The sequence below is a fragment of the Anoplophora glabripennis genome, unplaced genomic scaffold (genome assembly GCF_000390285.2).
Source record: "Anoplophora glabripennis isolate ALB-LARVAE unplaced genomic scaffold, Agla_2.0 scaffold644, whole genome shotgun sequence".
Classification (NCBI taxonomy): Eukaryota; Metazoa; Arthropoda; class Insecta; order Coleoptera; family Cerambycidae; genus Anoplophora; species Anoplophora glabripennis.
Window position 1 is genome coordinate 186,205 of NW_019417930.1, and position 18,689 is coordinate 204,893.

An 18,689-nucleotide genomic window follows, 5' to 3' on the forward strand; every position below is an offset into this window, starting at 1 on the left:
CACATTATTTCATCGCCATAAGTTGTTTAAACATGTTTCTTTTAGGCCACGTGGTGGCTGGGGTTGTTGGGCTGAAGATGCCCAGGTATTGTCTGTTCGGAGACACCGTTAACACAGCTTCGAGGATGGAAAGCTACGGGGAAGCCTTCAGGGTACACATATCCCACGCCACCTACATGTTGCTTCAACGACTGGGGGGCTACACTTGCGAGGAAAGGGGGATCATTCATATAAAGGTAACTGACTACCAGTGCAAATAACAGAAAACTGTAGACCTTAACGTTATCTCTCACTACTCAAGGCTAATGTAGCATGATTTAAGAATAGATTTTGGAAGAATATGAACATATTTCTGTTGCCAAAGACCATCAACATTTTGCTCGAGAACGACAATTACAGATACCAGAGGATTTAGTCTCTAGGTTCAGGGTCTCTGCTGAGGTGTCCTATCTGAACAACTCTTATGAATTTTCTTTACTTCAACGAAAATGAGATGATCTTCCTTTTACAATTTTTGTTTCTTCTTTCAAGGGTAAAGGAGAGATGCACACTTATTGGCTGGTTGGTGAAGATCCTGGACATAGACTTGCTAGGATAAGGGAAGAAATCGTTGGTTCGTCATTATTCAGTAGTGTAAGCTCTGAACGTATGTATATTTTTTAAAACAACTTTTTAAATTCATCTCCAAGTTTTTAGACTTGATTACTGTAATTAATTTGATGATTTGTAGGACTGAGTAGCAAAACTCCTGACCTTCTTAGAAGAACTGGCGTAAGTCTTGAAGACGAGCCTAGTCTGTATGAACACTGTCCTTCGTCTCACTCCCAATCGGTGTGTCCAGTGTTACAGCTGCATCAGAGAGCCAGGAGGGCCTTCTATCCTTGTAATAGTCAGGTAAAAGTTATATCGCTTCCCATTGATATTGGAACGGTTCTGGATCTTGTTAATAAACCTTTCATCTGCCTTAGGACACTGTGGATGGCAGCTACAATATGCTGTGTCCTGAGATGTACAAGTACCACCTATCCAGGCTGGACTATGCCTGCTCTCACAGGAACCCCAGATCTGCTCCTGCCATCACGTTCACGGAAAACAATGAGAATTTTATGTGAATCACCATCCGATGTTGTTAAATGTTTTTTGTCAATTAAAAACCTTTCAAATCACCACTACTGCCAACGACGATTTTAATTTACTTGGCATATTGGTACCTCATACGATTGGGTGTCTTTTTGAAAAAGTGAAAGTTCAAATAAAGATGTCTCTTGTAATTTATAGTAGGAAAGTTTTCTTTGCAAATTCAGAATTTGGTCCAAAGATCTAGAAAGGAATGGCATTACTTCATATGCAATTGTAGCATACAAGAATTAATTAATTTAAAACGACTAGCTTAATATTTCAAGACTTGAATATTGACAAGTCCTTGTTCCTCTATGTATATAATCTTCTATAAAAATAACTGTAATTGATATAATAATTCTCTTACATTCTTGATTTGACTAACGCATTTTTAAATATAACAACACAAATAAGTCTACGTCTGCGCCCGAGATGCGCAAATAACCACACTGAACTTGACTTAGTTACTGCATTGTAAAGTGTTGATCAGTTGATCAAGTGGGGCGATACAGAGTCGGCCTAAGTTTCGTGTCATAATTCGTGATTTAATTTTCTAGCACGCACGACACTTTAAATCACATGTTGCTTAATGAAAATTTTCATTTCCACTTCTATTACCCTTTTATTTCAGAAACACCTTGTTTGGACTGTTGTATAAATATAAATTCTTTACGTAAAAATCAAATATAAAATTTTCGTAAATAATGGTGGTAATAATTCCAAATTATATATCTGCTAGTTGGAGCTCGATTTTTGTTTCAGATGAAACTTCATTATATCGTTATGAATATTAAACATTTAAATAAATTTAATTATCATCCATCCATTGTGAATTCACATTACCCCACGCCGAATTGTTATTGTAAAATTAACGTGAATAATATACGGAATTGTTGGCGGAACAATAATGGTGATTTGATATTCATGAATTCTATTTATAAGCCAAAAGTATACATTCCTCTTTGTACCGACTGTCCATTTTGGGAATCAAATTCTATATATAACGATATTTTAAAATGTTGTTTAATAAATGTTGAAAAAAGTGAGTGGGAATTTTCATTTCCGAAACCACAAATTGGATTTGTTTTTACTGTTTATACAGGGTGTCACGAAGTTGGCCGGCAATCTATGCATTTTGTTTTATTTCCAAAATTATTCCAGATAGAACATTGAAATTTGGAATTCAGTATTACTTTTATGGTGCAAATTTAATAGATGCAAAACAAAAAATTCTAAAATGTAGACAATTTTACGAAATTAAACGGTATTGTATTATTTTATTTTTAGATTATTTATCCGAATTTGAAACGTTTTAGTAAAAAATCTCGAGTGCGCGAGGGCAGCGCTCACTCGCGTGTGCGGGCTCGGTGTTCCTTCTCCCGCGTTCATTAACGTTAACTTGTACTGCTACTAACGCGTTTATTACATGAACTGTCAATGTAAAACTTTCTGAAAATAAAAGTTTAACTCTTTCTTTAATTATCTCTAAATCCAATACGTCAAAAAGTTAATTAACAATTAATGTTATCTTGGGAACAAAGAGGCGTAGGTGATTTCTCTTTTTTAAAATTACCGTAAAAATAAGCTCCATTTAATGCAAAAAGAGCGAATTCCCGAGCGGCTTTTGCCTGACCCTGGGACAATTTAACGCTGTTTTGCCCGTCCTACTTTGTTAGTTGTAAAGGACAACTTAATTTCAACTTTTTCAATGTATTCTTTTTTGTTCCTTTGGATCAATTAGAACCTATATCTACGATACTAACTTCTAAAATTAACGCCATGCGCCATCTAATTGTATCCCCATTTTTCTCAATATATTTAAAGAGGCGTCATCAAGAAGAACCCAAACCAATTCAATAAAGACCTCGATAAAGACACGTGGATACATCTTACAAAAAAAATCGATAAAATACGAAATGTCACAAATATCTCCAATACCGTTAGAGATAGGTGTAGGGAACCTATACACAGTTTGAAAGAGTTTTAAATTTCCTAACTCCCAAACTAAAAATATACTGGGTGTTCCATTTAAAATAACCAAGTTATTGCTGTTTAAACTTGAGAGAAGTATTCAGCAGTTTTTTGAACACCCTGTATAATACTAAGTGACGACAAATATAATAATTTATAACTTCAAGGATCTAAAATATACCCTCCAAAGCTGCTTCCTTAAAATTATTTTTTATTGCAAATATTAAATTTCTACATTTTCTGCATTTTCACTAAAATTGAAATATCTCACAAACTGTAAGTCCTAGGTATGCAGAACCTTTAATAAAGTTCACCTATTTTTTTATGGTGCTTTCAAAAATGCAGTAAAATACAGACTGTTCCATTTAAAAATACATAACTTTGATATGGTACGCTTTTCCTGGACACCCTGTATATTTCAAAATATTTTTAAAATGTAGCCGTAATCAAGCTACACATACCCACCTAAACAGGTTTCTGTAACATTTGCCGTTTGGTTTTTTGTCTGGCAATTAGTTTTTTAATAAAAAATACACTTACAAACTCAAACTAAAAATGTCAGACAAGTTGGGCTGGTCGAAAATATTTAAATAAATAAACCAAGTTGTAAAAAATACAATTTCTCGTTTTTTTCGACTTTTTTCCTTTATAATATAAGCTGTAATTACTTGGGAAACATACTCAAGATACAATTTCCGACGTAAAATTTCCTACTGAATTTGATGCTGTCAACGGAAGTGACTTACCTAGCCAAGAAAAGCTGTAAAATAGGAAAAACCTTCGTAAATTTAAAAAATTAAAATATTAAATCATATTCGAATTAAGAAATAAAATTGCAGGAATAAGTCGAAAACAAATGAGAAATTGTATCTTTTTACAACTTTGTTTATTTATTTATAAATTTTCGAACCGGCGAATTTGTCTGGCATTTTTAATTTGACTTTGTAAATGTATTTTTTATTAAAAAACGAATTGACAGACAAAAAAAAGACACTAAAGTTTTCAGTAATTTTTTTAAAACTATTTAATTTAATTTATTTTTTTTTTAAGTGTCTGGCGTCTGTTTTGTAACTTTATAATTCATTTACACGTTTTCGAACAGCTCAATTTGCATTTGTATGTTGTATTTATACGCGCATTTCTAATTGAAATGTAAAATGCCAGACAAAAATACATTATTGAAATTTTTATAAATTTTTTCAGGCCTTTTTTATTTATTTATAAATTTTCGAACCGGCGAATTTGTCTGGCATTGAAAAATTAATAACATTTTGTAATACTGCAAACACAATGGCCGTCATTTTGTACATTAATATCGCTGAAAAATATTAAACATTTTCACATAATTTTCCGCTGAGATACTCGACTCCGAACATTGGTAACCGTCTGACAATTTATTTTTATTTTCATAACAAAAATTTTCATTGTTTCGATTGCCAGACAAAAAATAAACGATGAATTTTTCTTCTTGCAAGTTCACCCCTATGAACCACCCTTTCGGCTATTTAAAACCATCTGTCATTTGAAAATTGTTAGATATTTATTAATGTCTAACTTTGCATCAACTGCCAGACACTTTAAGATGAGTATTAAACTAATTATTTTATGCAAAAGGAAATTAATTTTCCAAATTTTCGAACACTGCTCGGCCCTTAAAACCATCCTTATTTTCATTAACTAACTTACCTTTTTCAGACGCCACACCCATCTGCGCTAGGTCGCGGTCTATAAGATACAGTTAAATAAACAGAAAATGACATTAAAATTGCTCTCAATTTACTTATAGGGATTTTTTGTTGCAATTGTAATTTTAAATTTGTCTCTTGCTAATTCTAACAATAGTCAATAAATATAAAAAAAATTGTGAAACGAAGAGGTTTAGAGTTATTTTCGATTTACTCAATTCCATAGTGAGCTTATTTTAGATTAAAAACAAAAGAAAAAAAAGATTTCGAAGGTTGGTATTGTTTGTAATTACTATTTCAATTTCAAATCCAAATTATCTGCAGGAATAGAATAAACCAAGCTTTTAAGGCGACTCCAAAAGTAAAAATAGAAATGATTAAGATCAGAAGAACGCGGTGGAATTGGTGAATTTTGGCCACAATCTATCCATTTTCTGGGAAATTTTTTGGTGTAACCACTTACGTACAAAAAGTATTGTGCTATGGAACTAGCGTGCATGAACCAATTATTTTGCCTTTACTTTCAATGGAACCAACGGAAAGAAGGTCACCCAAATTATTTTCTAAATAACTGTGATAATCTTCTCAGTGATGGGGCTTAATGTGAAGCCCTACAAGATAATGTCCAATCACATATATCCATACATTCGGACTGAATGTGTGCTTTCATCAGTCCAGGTACGAACAAAGAGGCTCGGTCCAATAAAGCCCGAGATCAAGTCCGGATCCACCAAACGCAGAGATCTAGGCATAGCCCAGACATCAAAATTGACATTAATAAATTTGACAGGTTTTCGTACCACTCAGAAGATGAACTCTATTTTAAATCAACAAATTTAAGCGAGGACCCAAGATCAAGACCAGGATGGACTCCGAGGAGATCAACGACGAGAGCGACCACGACGACCAGAACTCGCCGGGATACTACACCAGGTCCAAGAGAAGGAAGCTGAACAAGAAGCAGCTGGAAGTGGCGACTGNCTAACAATAGTCAATAAATATAAAAAAAATTGTGAAACGAAGAGGTTTAGAGTTATTTTCGATTTACTCAATTCCATAGTGAGCTTATTTCAGATTAAAAACAAAGGAAAACTTGATTTCGAAGGTTGGTATTGTTTGTAATTACTATTTCAATTTCAAATCCAAATTATCTGCAGGAGTAGAATAAACCAAGCTTTTAAGGCGACTCCAAAAGTAAAAATAGCAATGATTAAGATCAGAACAACGCGGTGGCCAAGCAATTGGTGAATTTTGGCCACAATCTATCCATTTTCTGGGAAATTTTTAGGTGTAACCACTTACGTACAAAGAATATTGTGCTAGGGAACTAGCGTGCATGAACCACATATTTTGCCTGTACTTTCAATGGAACCAACCGAAAGAAGGTCACCCAAATTATTTTCTAAATAACTGTGATAATCTTCTCAGTGATGGGGCTTAATGTGAAGCCCTACAAGATAATGTCCAATCACATATATCCATACATTCGGACTGAATGTGTGCTTTCATCAGTCCAGGTACGAACAAAGAGGCTCGATCCAATAAAGCCCGAGATCAAGTCCGGATCCACCAAACGCAGAGATCTAGGCATATCCCAGACATCAAAATTGACATTAATAAATTTGACAGGTTTTCGTACCACTCAGAAGATGAACTCTATTTTAAATCAACAAATTTAAGCAAGGACCCAAGATCAAGACCAGGATGGACTCCGAGGAGATCAACGACGAGAGCGACCACGACGACCAGAACTCGCCGGGATACTACACCAGGTCCAAGAGAAGGAAGCTGAACAAGAAGCAGCTGGAAGTGGCGACTGTGAGCAGCCCAGACCTAACGGAAAGAAAGAGGAAGAACCCCATCATGTTCGTGCCGTCGGAAATACTCCAGACGGTGTTCAAATATGTGTCACACCACGAATTAAGTATGACTTTCTTGTAGACTTACGTTTGTAGAAGAAATTGTAGGAACAGTAACCAAGTTAAGATTTTTTTTAAGGTGGAAGCATAAGGCTTGTTAATCGCAGATTTAAGATAAACGCGGAGAACGTGCTGAACCTGGCTTTCAAGAAAATTGAGAAGAACCTTAACGTTTTGATAAAAAACGCAGAGGTTTCGCTTGCTTATACGCAGGATGATATGGAGATCAAATGCGTTTCCAAGTTGTTGAACATGTTGGAAATTTTAAAGGTGCAAGTAAGTTGCCCCAAAATAATCCAAAGCAACATGAAATGAAGGTTTTTAGCGTTACTTATAAACAAATTGTTCCATGGTCATGCAAAAGCCGCTCGGGAATTCGCTCTTTTTGCATTAAATAGAGCTTCTTTTTACGGTATTTAAAAAAAAGAGAAATTACCTACGCCTCCTTGTTTCCAAGATAGCTTTTTTTATAACGTTAATTGTTATAAACTATTGGACGGACAGGGATTTTAAAGACAATTAAAGAAAGGGTTAAACTTTTATTTTCAGTAAATTTTACAATGATAGTTCATGTAATAAAGGCGCTAGCAGCAGTAAAAGTTAACGTTAATGAACGTCGCTCTCGATCGCGAGCGAGATCTTTGTCTTGTACATTTAAGTTATTTTGATGTTATTTTTTATACATTTTAAGTTAATTCGACTGGTATGACGTAATAAGGTTATAATACACATACAGGGTGTTCCATTTCGCGTGGGTGCTATATAGCTTTGTTATTTTAAATGGAACACCGTGTATATCATTGCATTTTTGAATTCCTTGGTTAATATTAGGTAAATGTTGTTTAAAACTCACCCTTTTCGAGATAATCAGTTGATTTTGAAAAAATCACAATTTCAGTTCTCTAAATGAGGTTAGATAGCGTCTAAACCAAGAAAGTCGGAAACCTGCAGTTTTCACAGTTCGTTTTGGCATAAATTACTCTATCTTGTAATCTGTGAGCAAAATGTGTACATTATTCAGACTCGGAAGAGTTGAAAAACTTTTTTTTTTCAAATGGTATGACCCATATTAATTGTCATTGACTGATATAAGGTTTTCCATACTTATCTTTAACAGTTTTCCAGAAAAATCAGGTTCTTTTCTAAAGTCTGAAAAAGTAGCTGTTATACAGCATCAAGAAGGCCTTGCAAAACCATTTTTCTCTCACATTTTATCAGGCCTGGGACTGACAGTGTCAATATTTACTGGCATGTTTAAAAAGTTGTTTGACATACAAAAGTAAACCACTAACAACGACTGAAACAAAACGCAAAACGAAACAAACTGAAACTTGGAACACAACAAGGAGAAGAGTACTTAGACCGCTGATTTACATCAATTGCTCGAAATGTCCTCTATTTTAATTAATACACAAACGAATTCGGTTTTCTTGACACCTTGAAGGCCAATTCACTGAACCTTCGCGCCCAATTCACCTGTTGGGAAAAAGCTTCGTGTAAAAACTGACGAACTTTTTCGGATTTTAGAAAAGAACCTGATTTTTCTGGAAAACTGTTAGAGATAAGTATGAACAACCTTCTATTAGTCGAAAGGGCATTCAATTTTGCATTCACCCATGACAATTAATATGGGTCATTTCATTTGAAAAAAAAGTTTTTCAACTCGAAAGATTATTAAATGTACGTCTTAATATTTCCGAGTCTGAATAACGTACACGTTTTGCTCACAGATGACATGGTAGAGTAATTTACGCCAAAACGAACTGTGAAAACTGCAGNGTGCAAGTAAGTTGCCCCAAAATAATCCAAAGCAACATGAAATATGTTAAATTACATCGAAACGGCTTGCACAAAACACAGGAACTTTTGATGTATTATGAAGGTTTTTAGCGTTACAAACAAATTGTCCCATGGTCAGGCAAAAGCCGCTCGGGAATTCGCTCTTTTTGCATTAAATAGAGCTTCTTTTACGGTATTTAAAAAAGAGAGAAATTAGCTACGCCTCCTTAAGTCTGAAAAAGTAACTATTTTATCAGGCCTGGGACTGACAGTGTCAATATTTACTGCATGTTTAAAAAGTTGTTTGACATACAAAAGTGGACCACTAATAACAACAAAAACAAAACTCAAAACGAAACAAACTGAAACTCGGAACACAACAAGGAAAAGAATACTTAGTCCTCTGATTTACATCAATTGTTTGAAGTGTCCTCCATTCTGATTAATACACAAACTAATTCGGTTTTTAAAAGACTGTTCAACATTGGTCAGCATGTCTGGCGCAAATTCTTGAAATGCTACTCTAATGCGCTGCCACATATCTTCCGAGGTAGTTGATGGTGTAACGTAAACTTTGCTTTTTATAAATCCCCATAAAAAGAAGTCGCAACTTGTCATATCTCACTGAACTCCGCGCCCAATTCATCTGTTGGGAAAAAGTTTCGTGTAAAAACTGACGAACTTTTACGGATTTTAGAAAAGAACCTGATTTTTCTGGAAAACTGTTAGAGATAAGTATGAACAACCTTATATCAGTCGAAAGGGCATTCATTTTTGCATTCACCCATAACAATTAATATTGATCATTTCATTTGAAAAAAAAGTTTTTCAACTCGAAAGGTTATTAAATGTACGTCTTAGTATTTCCGAGTCTGAATAACGTACACGTTTTGCTCACAGATGACATGGTAGAGTAATTTACGCCAAAACGAACTGTGAAAACTGCAGGTTTCTAATTCTTACTTATTTTGGTCAGAGGCTCTTAAAAAACCAATTTACTTAGCTTTTCCGTAGGTATTTTGTTATTGAGAATTCATTAACAAAGGACTAAATATTCTTCGTACCTAAACTGTGCCATATTTGTTTGTTGTACTATAGCCTGTTTGGAAATGAAAGAGAGTAATAAAACCCCGAGATAAGAGCCGGCCATGGGCGTGGTAATATTTCGTTTCAGGTAATTATCGGGTAACACTAATGCTAACAAAAATGACAGGGATTGGAAAATCGACTATCTACAGACTTTTAAAGGAAACAAAAAATGAACAAGATACTGTAAATCCCCCAAAATCATCTACAGGGAGGTCAAAAGTCGTTATAGATGATTTCTTCAAAAATGTCATTCGCAGAAAAGTACACTCATTTTATTTTAAAAAAGAAATACCAACGCTAAACAAAATTTTAAGTGAACTTTCAGAGGACAACGATTTGCCAAAAATCAGTAGAAGCAAATTATGGGCCGTCTTACGAGAGTTGAATTTTTGCTGGGAAAAGCAGAACAGGAAGTCAGTTCTTATCGATAAAGATGAAATTATTTGTTGGCGAAGATCCTACTTAAGATCAATTAGAAAATTCCGTGACGAAGGGAGGAATATTTATTATCTAGACGAAACTTGGGTCAACGAGGGATATACTGTAACAAAAGTATGGCAAGATAAAAATGTAAAAAGTTTTCGACAAGCATTTTTGGATGGACTTTCAACAGGGTTCAAGGCACCTTCAGGTAAAGGGCGAAGATTAATAGTGACACATATAGGTAGTGCCAGTGGTTTTGTAGATGGCGGTTTACTTTTATTTGAATCTAAAAATACAGGTGACTATCACGAAGACATGAACGCAGATGTTTTCGAAGAGTATTTTACACAGATGTTGGATCTTATTCCTCCGGGGTCTGTAATTGTCATGGATAATGCCAGTTACCATTCACGGCAGACCGAGCGGACGCCTACGACTGCTTGGAGGAAAGCCGATATAATTCAATGGTTATCCGGAAAAAACATTTCTTTTGAAACAAATATGGTGAAAAAGGAACTTTTGACACTTGTCAATCTTAATAAAGATCAGAAAAAATATGTTATCGATGAAATGGCAACAAATCGCCAAATAACGGTACTACGGTTACCACCTTATCACTGTGAACTTAACCCAATCGAATTAGTCTGGGCGCAGGTAAAAGGAGATGTAGCGCGAAATAATACGACGTTTAAATTAAGTGACGTGAAAATTTTGTTAAAAAATTCCTTGGAACGAGTAACTGCAGATAACTGGCAAAGATGTATACATCATGTACAAAAAGAAGAGGAGAAAATGTGGGAACTCGATAATTTAATTGACGTTACTGTGGAACCTATCGTTATCAATCTAGGAGACGAAGATAATTCATCAGAATATTCAGAGGATGAATTTTAATATACCTACTTTTTTATTTTCTTTATTGTACATTTATACAACACTACATTTACTCACCATAATTTGAATTTTCAAAATACATATATTTTTGTGTGGAATAAAAGTCTATTCATTAAATTTAAATAAATATTTTGATAATAATATTGAATAATTTTATTTGAATTACTAAAAACCCTCTTAACCCGGTTATGATGCTTAAAGTAGCCTCATGTTTTGAAATGCTGTTTTTATATCGTTTACTTAAAAGCTACCTGCTACAATTTAGTACGGTCCGATCACACAAAGTTTTTTTAAAAGTACACCTCATCTATATGGAAAATACATAATATAAAAATATTGAATATAAGCACCAGTACTACATTTAATTACGATTTGCATACATAATAAGCTTTTATTACTCGCTTTCATTTCTAAACAGACTTTAGTAGCTATAACGACTAGTCGTCTTTCCTTAACCAACTTTTTTTTTTAGTATTCTATAGTGATGTCCACCATATGGAGGTACGTGTACAACGAATATTACAGAACCAACAGGTCTTGCATGTATGGAGGTCTTCTCATTGATACTCACAACATCTTCTTGTGGAAATTTGTGCATTATCCCAACCTACTCTACGCTCCAGCCGTTGTGAAAGACTATGTAGGTATCGCTTACCATAATTTTTCCGTCTCTCAACTTGCTGCATGTTCTGGGTACAAATTGTTTTGAATTTAGGCATTGCCTCAAGAAGTGACAAGGATTATCCAGATGACCAAGACGTTCTGCGTCCACTTCGACAAAGTCAACGAAGAAGCTCTCCACAACTGCTTGGTGTACAGTGGTTGCAAAGTTATCGACATTTTGGACTGTGCAAAGTTCATCCAGAAACTGGTCCTCGACGAGAAAGTAACGTCAGACACTTTTGTAGCAAGAGTAAACGTCAGAATTTTTTTTGTTACTCGTATGATTCATGTTTCGTTTTAATTTTTAGTACAACTACTTTTTCCAAAACTCCTGGTTCATCGGGCTTCCGATTTCAGTGACCAAGGAGATGGAATGGAATCAGAAGCAGAGGATGATGCACATGCGACTGAGGAGGGTCGTCTTGGCCCACAACGATATGTTCCTTCAGCAAGCTCAATACGAGAGAGAGCTGATCTTGAGGCCAGGTCCAACGATCAGAATCAAGAAACCTGGGAACAACGTCTACACCGGGTATGGGGACGTGATGGATACGTTTTTTTATTATGGAGTCATGAACGATGGTGAGACACAAGAGAAAATTTCAATAAATCATTAAATAACGGGGTTTATATATCTGCAGGTGCTTACATACAAAAGTTTCACCTGGACGAGGACAACGACGAAGACGAGGTGGACGAAGAGGTCCAGAACCAAGCGGGCAACGGCCCCCACGCCAACGTCCCGAGGAACAACTCAGAGGAGGACATCTTCTACCAGATAGCCCACTTGGGGTTCCGAATGAACATAGAAGTGAGGTGCCCCCTTTCCTACGCTCCCTTGAAGATACTGGAGAAACTGGACACTAACCAACAGGATATTCTCAAGAAGAAGCATAAGACTAAAGGCCCGACGGGCATCTCCATCGTTTTCGAGTGCGAAGGGGCTTCGTATCCACGGCTACCCACCATCTACGAGTACCACTTCAAACCAAAGCTTTTGTGATGATTTTATTTCCAAGGCCGTCAACGTGGATTGCCTGTTTGTGATGGATGCAAGTATTTTATTCGTATTTTTGTTGGAACCGCCATCTGCAATGCTAGAGACATAATAGTGACACTTTAGGGGAGATGGCGGTTTGTGTGAGATGTTTTTACGTGGGCAGTCACTGTTGGCGGTTCAGTTTTTATCTATATTTTTGTAAACTGTTTTAATTTTACAATTTTTCCAGAATACATTTTATTATTGATATTTTATCAAACTGTGTGTGTATTATTCTATGGAAATTATATACTATCATTTATTTACTTATACCGAGCGTCCAGAATAATTGAAGCTGACATCACACGTAAATGTTACCAAAGATATTAAAATTTACTTCCATTTGATCAAAATTACTTTCCGTTTTCTTAGATTTTCGACTGTCACGATCTGTCAATTCAGAGACGTTTGTGCTTTCCGTTGTGCTTGCTGTTGAATTTATTTGTTTTCGCCGATTGTGTTTTTATTTGAATTTATCGTTAATCTTCTACACAATCAGTGTTTTTCAACGCTAATCATCTGTTAACTGTTAGTTTTGTGGTAAGGAGGCAAATATTGATTGTTTCTTCGATATAAAGTACTCGAATTGTTTTAGGTTAGAAAATTGTGTTTTCCTTAGAAGACGATAAATTTATTGCAGAGGCCTCAAAATCAGTTAACGTGTTCCGGCGTTTTAAAAAAAATTAACTCATTCAAAAGATATGAATTTTATTCCGTACTTCTGGCCATCCCTGTATGTAAAGTTTCCATGCTGCAAGAATTATTACCATTAGATAACGAAAAAAGAGTGAACTGTCGTAACTGGTTTATCAACAACTTATACGACGACAATCTTTTAGATATAACTTTTTTACCGATGAGGCATTGTTTCGGCTTAGTGGATAAATAAATGCACAAAATTATCGTACGTGGTCTGCAGAGAACGACTTTACATTAAAATAAAAGTTTGGGTAACCATATCTCGGCGAAGAATAATTGGACCTATTTTGTTTGAGGATAATGTTACTGCTGAACGATATAGACAAAACATTTTGCACATCCATTTTTAAATCAGCTACATGATGACGAATTGCACAATGGTTAGTTTCAACAAGATGGGGCAACAGCACACACAGCCAACACAACACTGTTCCTAAGAGTTCCTAAAAGAATTTTATGACGATCGGATTATTAGTCGAGGCTTATGGCTTCCAAGATCTTCCGATTTAACTCCCGTAGATTATTATCTATTTGGAACATTAAATATTCCATATATGTAAACCGTTTACACAGTGGATGAACTAAAGGACGCCATAACAAATAAATTAGCTAATATTACAAAAAATTAATTACATAATGTATTTGACAGTTTAAGAAGACGAATAAATCTACGTATTCAGAACGAAGGGAGACATTTTGAACATTCATTATTAATAAATTGTTAAGAATTGATTCTTATGTTATTTTGAGGTTAATAATAGTAACATCTAAATCATTTTTATTTCATCTATTCCTTTAACAAATTAATAAACCCCTCTAATTAATTAATGCTTAATTCTGCTTTTTGTGTATGTATTTTTATGATTAAAATGAATATCTGACCCTTTTGCCACTGCACTTAACCCGCCACTGAACGAGGTAAATCACTGCCAGTGTTGCCAACTACGAAGAGTGAAAATAATGGGAGAGCGACACAAAAAATATTTGTAAGTAGTGACGCCATTAATCATTCTAGATCTCCCTGAAAAATTAACAAAGTAGCTGAAGGATACACCGAAGATTCTGTTCAAGGAATGAAGATTCTCGTCCTTTCAAATTGCTAATTTGCACCAAATGGTGCAAAAATTCAAGAGAAATCATCCTGTCCTGTGTTTTCTGACGAGCTTTGATGGTTTGATTTTTAATAAACGCAAAATGTTTACCCTGCATGTAAAAAAATCACGCGCGCAATCGAAACTTTTGTTTTGGCAACAAATTATACTAGATTGTGAACAATAATATCCGATGTAAGATCAGCGCCTCACATTCTAAACACGGGAAATTCTTTCCCGTCTGTGAAATTTCATTGATTGGTCAAGGTGGCTGTCTCGCTGCTCGTTCCACTTCGCGCATGTCTCGCGAGACAGGACCGGCATCAGGAAAATCGGAGAGCTATTAAATTTTTCCCTGAGTTATTAGCAATGTTTGCCAAAGTGCTTTTATTTTAAATAAAGAAAAACGAGAAGTTAAAATTAACAACGATGGGTGTAAATGACATTTTATTTGTGAATCAATCCACATAAGAGATAATCCAGAAAATGTTTCGTTTGTTTCTAATTTCAACACTGTATCTAAGTATATTTCTCTACTACCTGACAAAGTTCCCTGGATCATCCTGTATAATAAAAAAACAACTGGTAGCCGAAAAAAATTAATAAAGCAAGCTTAGTATTTTTAATTTCGAGGAAATTGTGGTTTCTTAGGGTCTACTTAATAACAAATAACTTTATTTGCTATTATTTCAATTATATACGCCTTTAAATTCGAATACCTTGTATACAATTAAATTAATTTAGTTCAGAAGCCTGTGTATGCGTAAATACAGCAAATTGAAACCTCCCTCCAGCGATCCCGGTCGGAATAGTCCGACCCTGTACCCCGCACCCCCTCATATTTCGCCTCGGCAACAATCGCGCTCGCAAAACGTACCCTCGCATCATCCACCGCTGCAAAAAGCGTCCCGGCACGAAAACCCTTTCGCACAGCGATCAGAAATGCATCCTGCTACCATCCACAAGCAGTAACCACGACCGCAATTAATTTCCATTGGTTGTTTACAACGCGGTAGAGTTTTCCCGAGCCCGTTTCGATCTTAGCATGGCATTCGCACCCCGCGCCGCGTCGGTCAGCTGTTACAGTGAGTGTTGGGTGGTCGTCGTTGTTGAAAACACACCTGTTCTAAACAATGATTCGCGATAGGTGGTTTATTAGCAGCCCTGTGTAAGGTGAGTAATGTTTTCAGTTCATGTAGATTTAGGAATAGAACAGGAGACGCCAGGGTTTGGTATTCCGTTCGGTGTTTTCGTAGAATCGTTGGTTTGGGATAGCGGCGATTTGACAGTTATTTGTTTGTGCGGATCAAGTAGGAAAACAAATGCTCGTCTTTGTTGAATCTGACAGATAATACCTGTGAAATTTAAAAAACGGGAAATTTGTTTTGAATTACAAAAATAAGTACAAGAATGCAATGAAACGATAGAAGCGAATACTTTTCTGCTTTTTTTGTACAAAAAAACATGAATGAAGGTAGTTTTCGTACCACAGTTCTTTAAATATAAGATTTTCGTATTTGATGGAGTGCTACATTTTGTTGGAAATAAGGTAATAATATTGTATACATTTCATATTTCACAACACTTGTGCCCTTCATAGGTGTCAGCAGTTTTTATATTTTATGCAAACACTGAACAATTGTCAAATAATTAATATTTCTCTTATTGGAATTATTATTATTACTATGTACTCAAGTAGGTACCTACTTTATAACATTCCTGTTAAATACTTAAATCTTAAATCTGATATTAAAGTTTGATCACACTTTATTTACACCGAATGGGAATATAAAAATGTTATTTTATGCTTTATTATTTATTACTTTATTAGTATTATGTCCGTGATAAAAGAAATTATTTTTGCATATTTTTTTCGTAGCTACGATTGAATCATTACTTAGACATGGATAAAAAATTTTTACCTATTTGAAATCTTAATCAACAATTTGTGCGATTCGAAGATAAGGATTTTATCGAATAATAATAATCTAGACAGCATTACTTTAAGATGAATTTGATAATGGAAAACCAGTAAGGAAATATTTTAAATAGTTTGGTTTCGATTCAGTTTAATCATACACCGACAAGGTACAACAATGACGTGTATTTTTTTTGTTATCAATTAGTGTATAACAGTGCATATGACCAAAATAGAAGGTTAACGGGTGAAAAAAATGCGTAAGTCCACACATATTGCCTTTTAATGTCATTTAAATTAAAAAATAGCAAGAGAACCAGAATAATGTCTATAACAAGGAATATTTTTTGAAACTTAATTTGTTGTTGAGGGTCTGGTGTTCCGCAAGAACCAGTTGCGCAATTAAATCCGTTCTATATAAATGGATTCTAAAATTATACTGCTTGTTACGATTTCTGGAAATTAAATGTTGAGTTTAAGTTGATGAAGTTCCAGACTACTATTGTTAAAAATATATTCGTGTGGTGCGACTATTAGCCATAACGGATAACATAAGTAACTTTTTGACCTTTATCTTTATCGACATAAGTATGTTTTCTGTCAATAATTGCAAATAAAGATAAACTAAATTGTCCTAACTAACTTGATAAAAATGAAGACCCCTTTTGAATAAAAGAAAAATATTTACTACTGGGCGGTTTGACCATATTAAAAATATCCGCCAAAAAGTAAGGACCAATTATTTTATGATACATTATGCCACAACAGACATTTACTTTTTTAAATTTTTGACTATTATCAATCGAAAATTTGGATTATCTTTAGCCCAGTATCTCCAATTTCGAGAGGAAACCACGTCATTAGTTGTGAATGTTGATTCGTCAGTAAATAAAATATTGTGATGAAATAATCTGTTTTCAGTCATTGTTAAACAAAAGTCCAAACGACGATCATCATCTTCAAGCAATTTATGATTAAACACTGGTTTGAATGGATAGATTTTGGTGTATACTAAAATTCTTTGAATATGGGATCTGCTAATATCTATGTTTTCTGACCTTTTCCTAAGTCTTCTTTGGATTGTCTTGTACTACAACAGTAGCAGCATCGTCATGATTGTATTTATTCCTTTTTTATCTTTTTAATATTCTTTACATCACCAGCGTTACCGAATGAAACATTACCGATTCCATAACATTTCACAAGATAAATTCGTTGCTCCAAAGTCAGCATTATTAGTAAAAATTATTCAGAGGGCAGTTAATACTAATAAATACGTTGACTTTGATATTGATAAGGAAATATCTATGGTAATTATGTGGTATTGTAAGATTAAGGTTAAAAATTGCGGCGTCTTTTTAATAACAAAATGTGATTATTGTTCTTCTCTGACTAAACCCCTATTTAAGCATTTTTTGAGTTCTCGAACAACTTTATTAAACACAATTTTAACGAAAACAAAAATGAAAGCCACTTTGCTTAAGGAACATTTCATATTTTAAAATTTTTTGGACGCCCTGTATGATTTATTACCTATGTACATAGTTGATGATCCCATTGTCCAAAACTTTCACATTACTTAGATTAAATTTTTTAATTTTAATTCAAATTTGGACATTTTGTACATGAAGATATCCTGAATCAATAAATATAACACTTATAGACCAGTGCTAAGCCTTCAAAAATGGTAAAGAGTGAAAAAAAATTATAGTAGGATGAAACCCATTGGAAAAGGAAGAGAATATAACAGAAATGAAAAGAAAAATAATTTACGGGCGATCTGAGGTCGGGAAGGGGAAGGGGGTGAGTTTTTAAGGGTAAAAAACAGTTTCCCTTGATTTCCGGAAAAACTACAAGTCTTATGGAAAAAAGTTAAATGGCAAAGTTGTAGGTAATAAAAAGATCTACAACTTTTGTATTTACACTTTTTTCACATAACCTCAAAATTTATGTGAAAAATTCAAATAACCAAGTTTTTGGTTTTTTATTTTTATTTCTTACAAAAAAATTTTTTTTTTCACGAAATTTGGTGAAAACTTACCTATTTATGTCCCAAACACGCTGTAATTTTTTTGATTTGAAATATTTATTTTTTCACCTTATTTTTACTTAATATCGAAAAAGCACCCTAATTTTCAATCGAAAATTCTCACGTCAAAATATCTGCTTTTTTAAAAACGTCGGTGGGCTTTTTCTTCGTTGAAATCTCTACTTTCTGATGGTGTAAAAAAAATATACATTACTATGGTAAGTTTTCTCAGGAAATGCAAAGAAACGAAAGAAGATTCTACAACTTTCTCAAAATATTGTAGATGTCTTATTAAATATTAACTTTATTAACTTATTTGGTTGTTAATTATAATAGTATATTTCGACTTGTAATTTTTTTGTTTATCAATG

The 18,689-nt window shown here is 34.4% G+C and overlaps 2 protein-coding genes across 2 annotated transcripts in view; both read left to right on the forward strand.

Annotated features, from left to right (window-relative positions):
* Window positions 1-1,112, forward strand: part of LOC108908795 (guanylate cyclase 32E) — a 95,967-nt gene extending 94,855 nt beyond the window's left edge. Inside the window, exons 20-23 of the mRNA XM_023456576.1 lie at window positions 46-236; window positions 532-650; window positions 738-894; window positions 969-1,112. Of these exons, the coding sequence (XP_023312344.1) occupies window positions 46-236; window positions 532-650; window positions 738-894; window positions 969-1,112 (611 nt within the window). The remainder of the gene's footprint in view (window positions 1-45; window positions 237-531; window positions 651-737; window positions 895-968) is intronic.
* Window positions 1,113-6,479: 5,367 nt separating this feature from the next.
* Window positions 6,480-12,545, forward strand: LOC108908796. Its single transcript, XM_018712933.1, has 6 exons — window positions 6,480-6,699; window positions 6,774-6,970; window positions 11,352-11,519; window positions 11,595-11,792; window positions 11,851-12,124; window positions 12,184-12,545. The coding sequence occupies exons 1-6, from the start codon at window positions 6,480-6,482 to the stop codon at window positions 12,543-12,545; spliced, it is 1,419 nt and encodes a 472-aa protein (XP_018568449.1).
* Window positions 12,546-18,689: the final 6,144 nt, after the last annotated feature.

Excerpts from the sequence above, each read along its gene's own strand:
- LOC108908796 (XM_018712933.1), top strand. The coding sequence starts at position 6,480 with ATGGACTCCGAGGAGATCAACGACGAGAGCGACCACGACGACCAGAAC. Across the intron at positions 6,700-6,773 it reads TGTGTCACACCACGAATTAA|GTGGAAGCATAAGGCTTGTT; the intron begins GTATGACTTTCT and ends ATTTTTTTTAAG. Across the intron at positions 11,793-11,850 it reads CAGACACTTTTGTAGCAAGA|TACAACTACTTTTTCCAAAA; the intron begins GTAAACGTCAGA and ends TTTAATTTTTAG.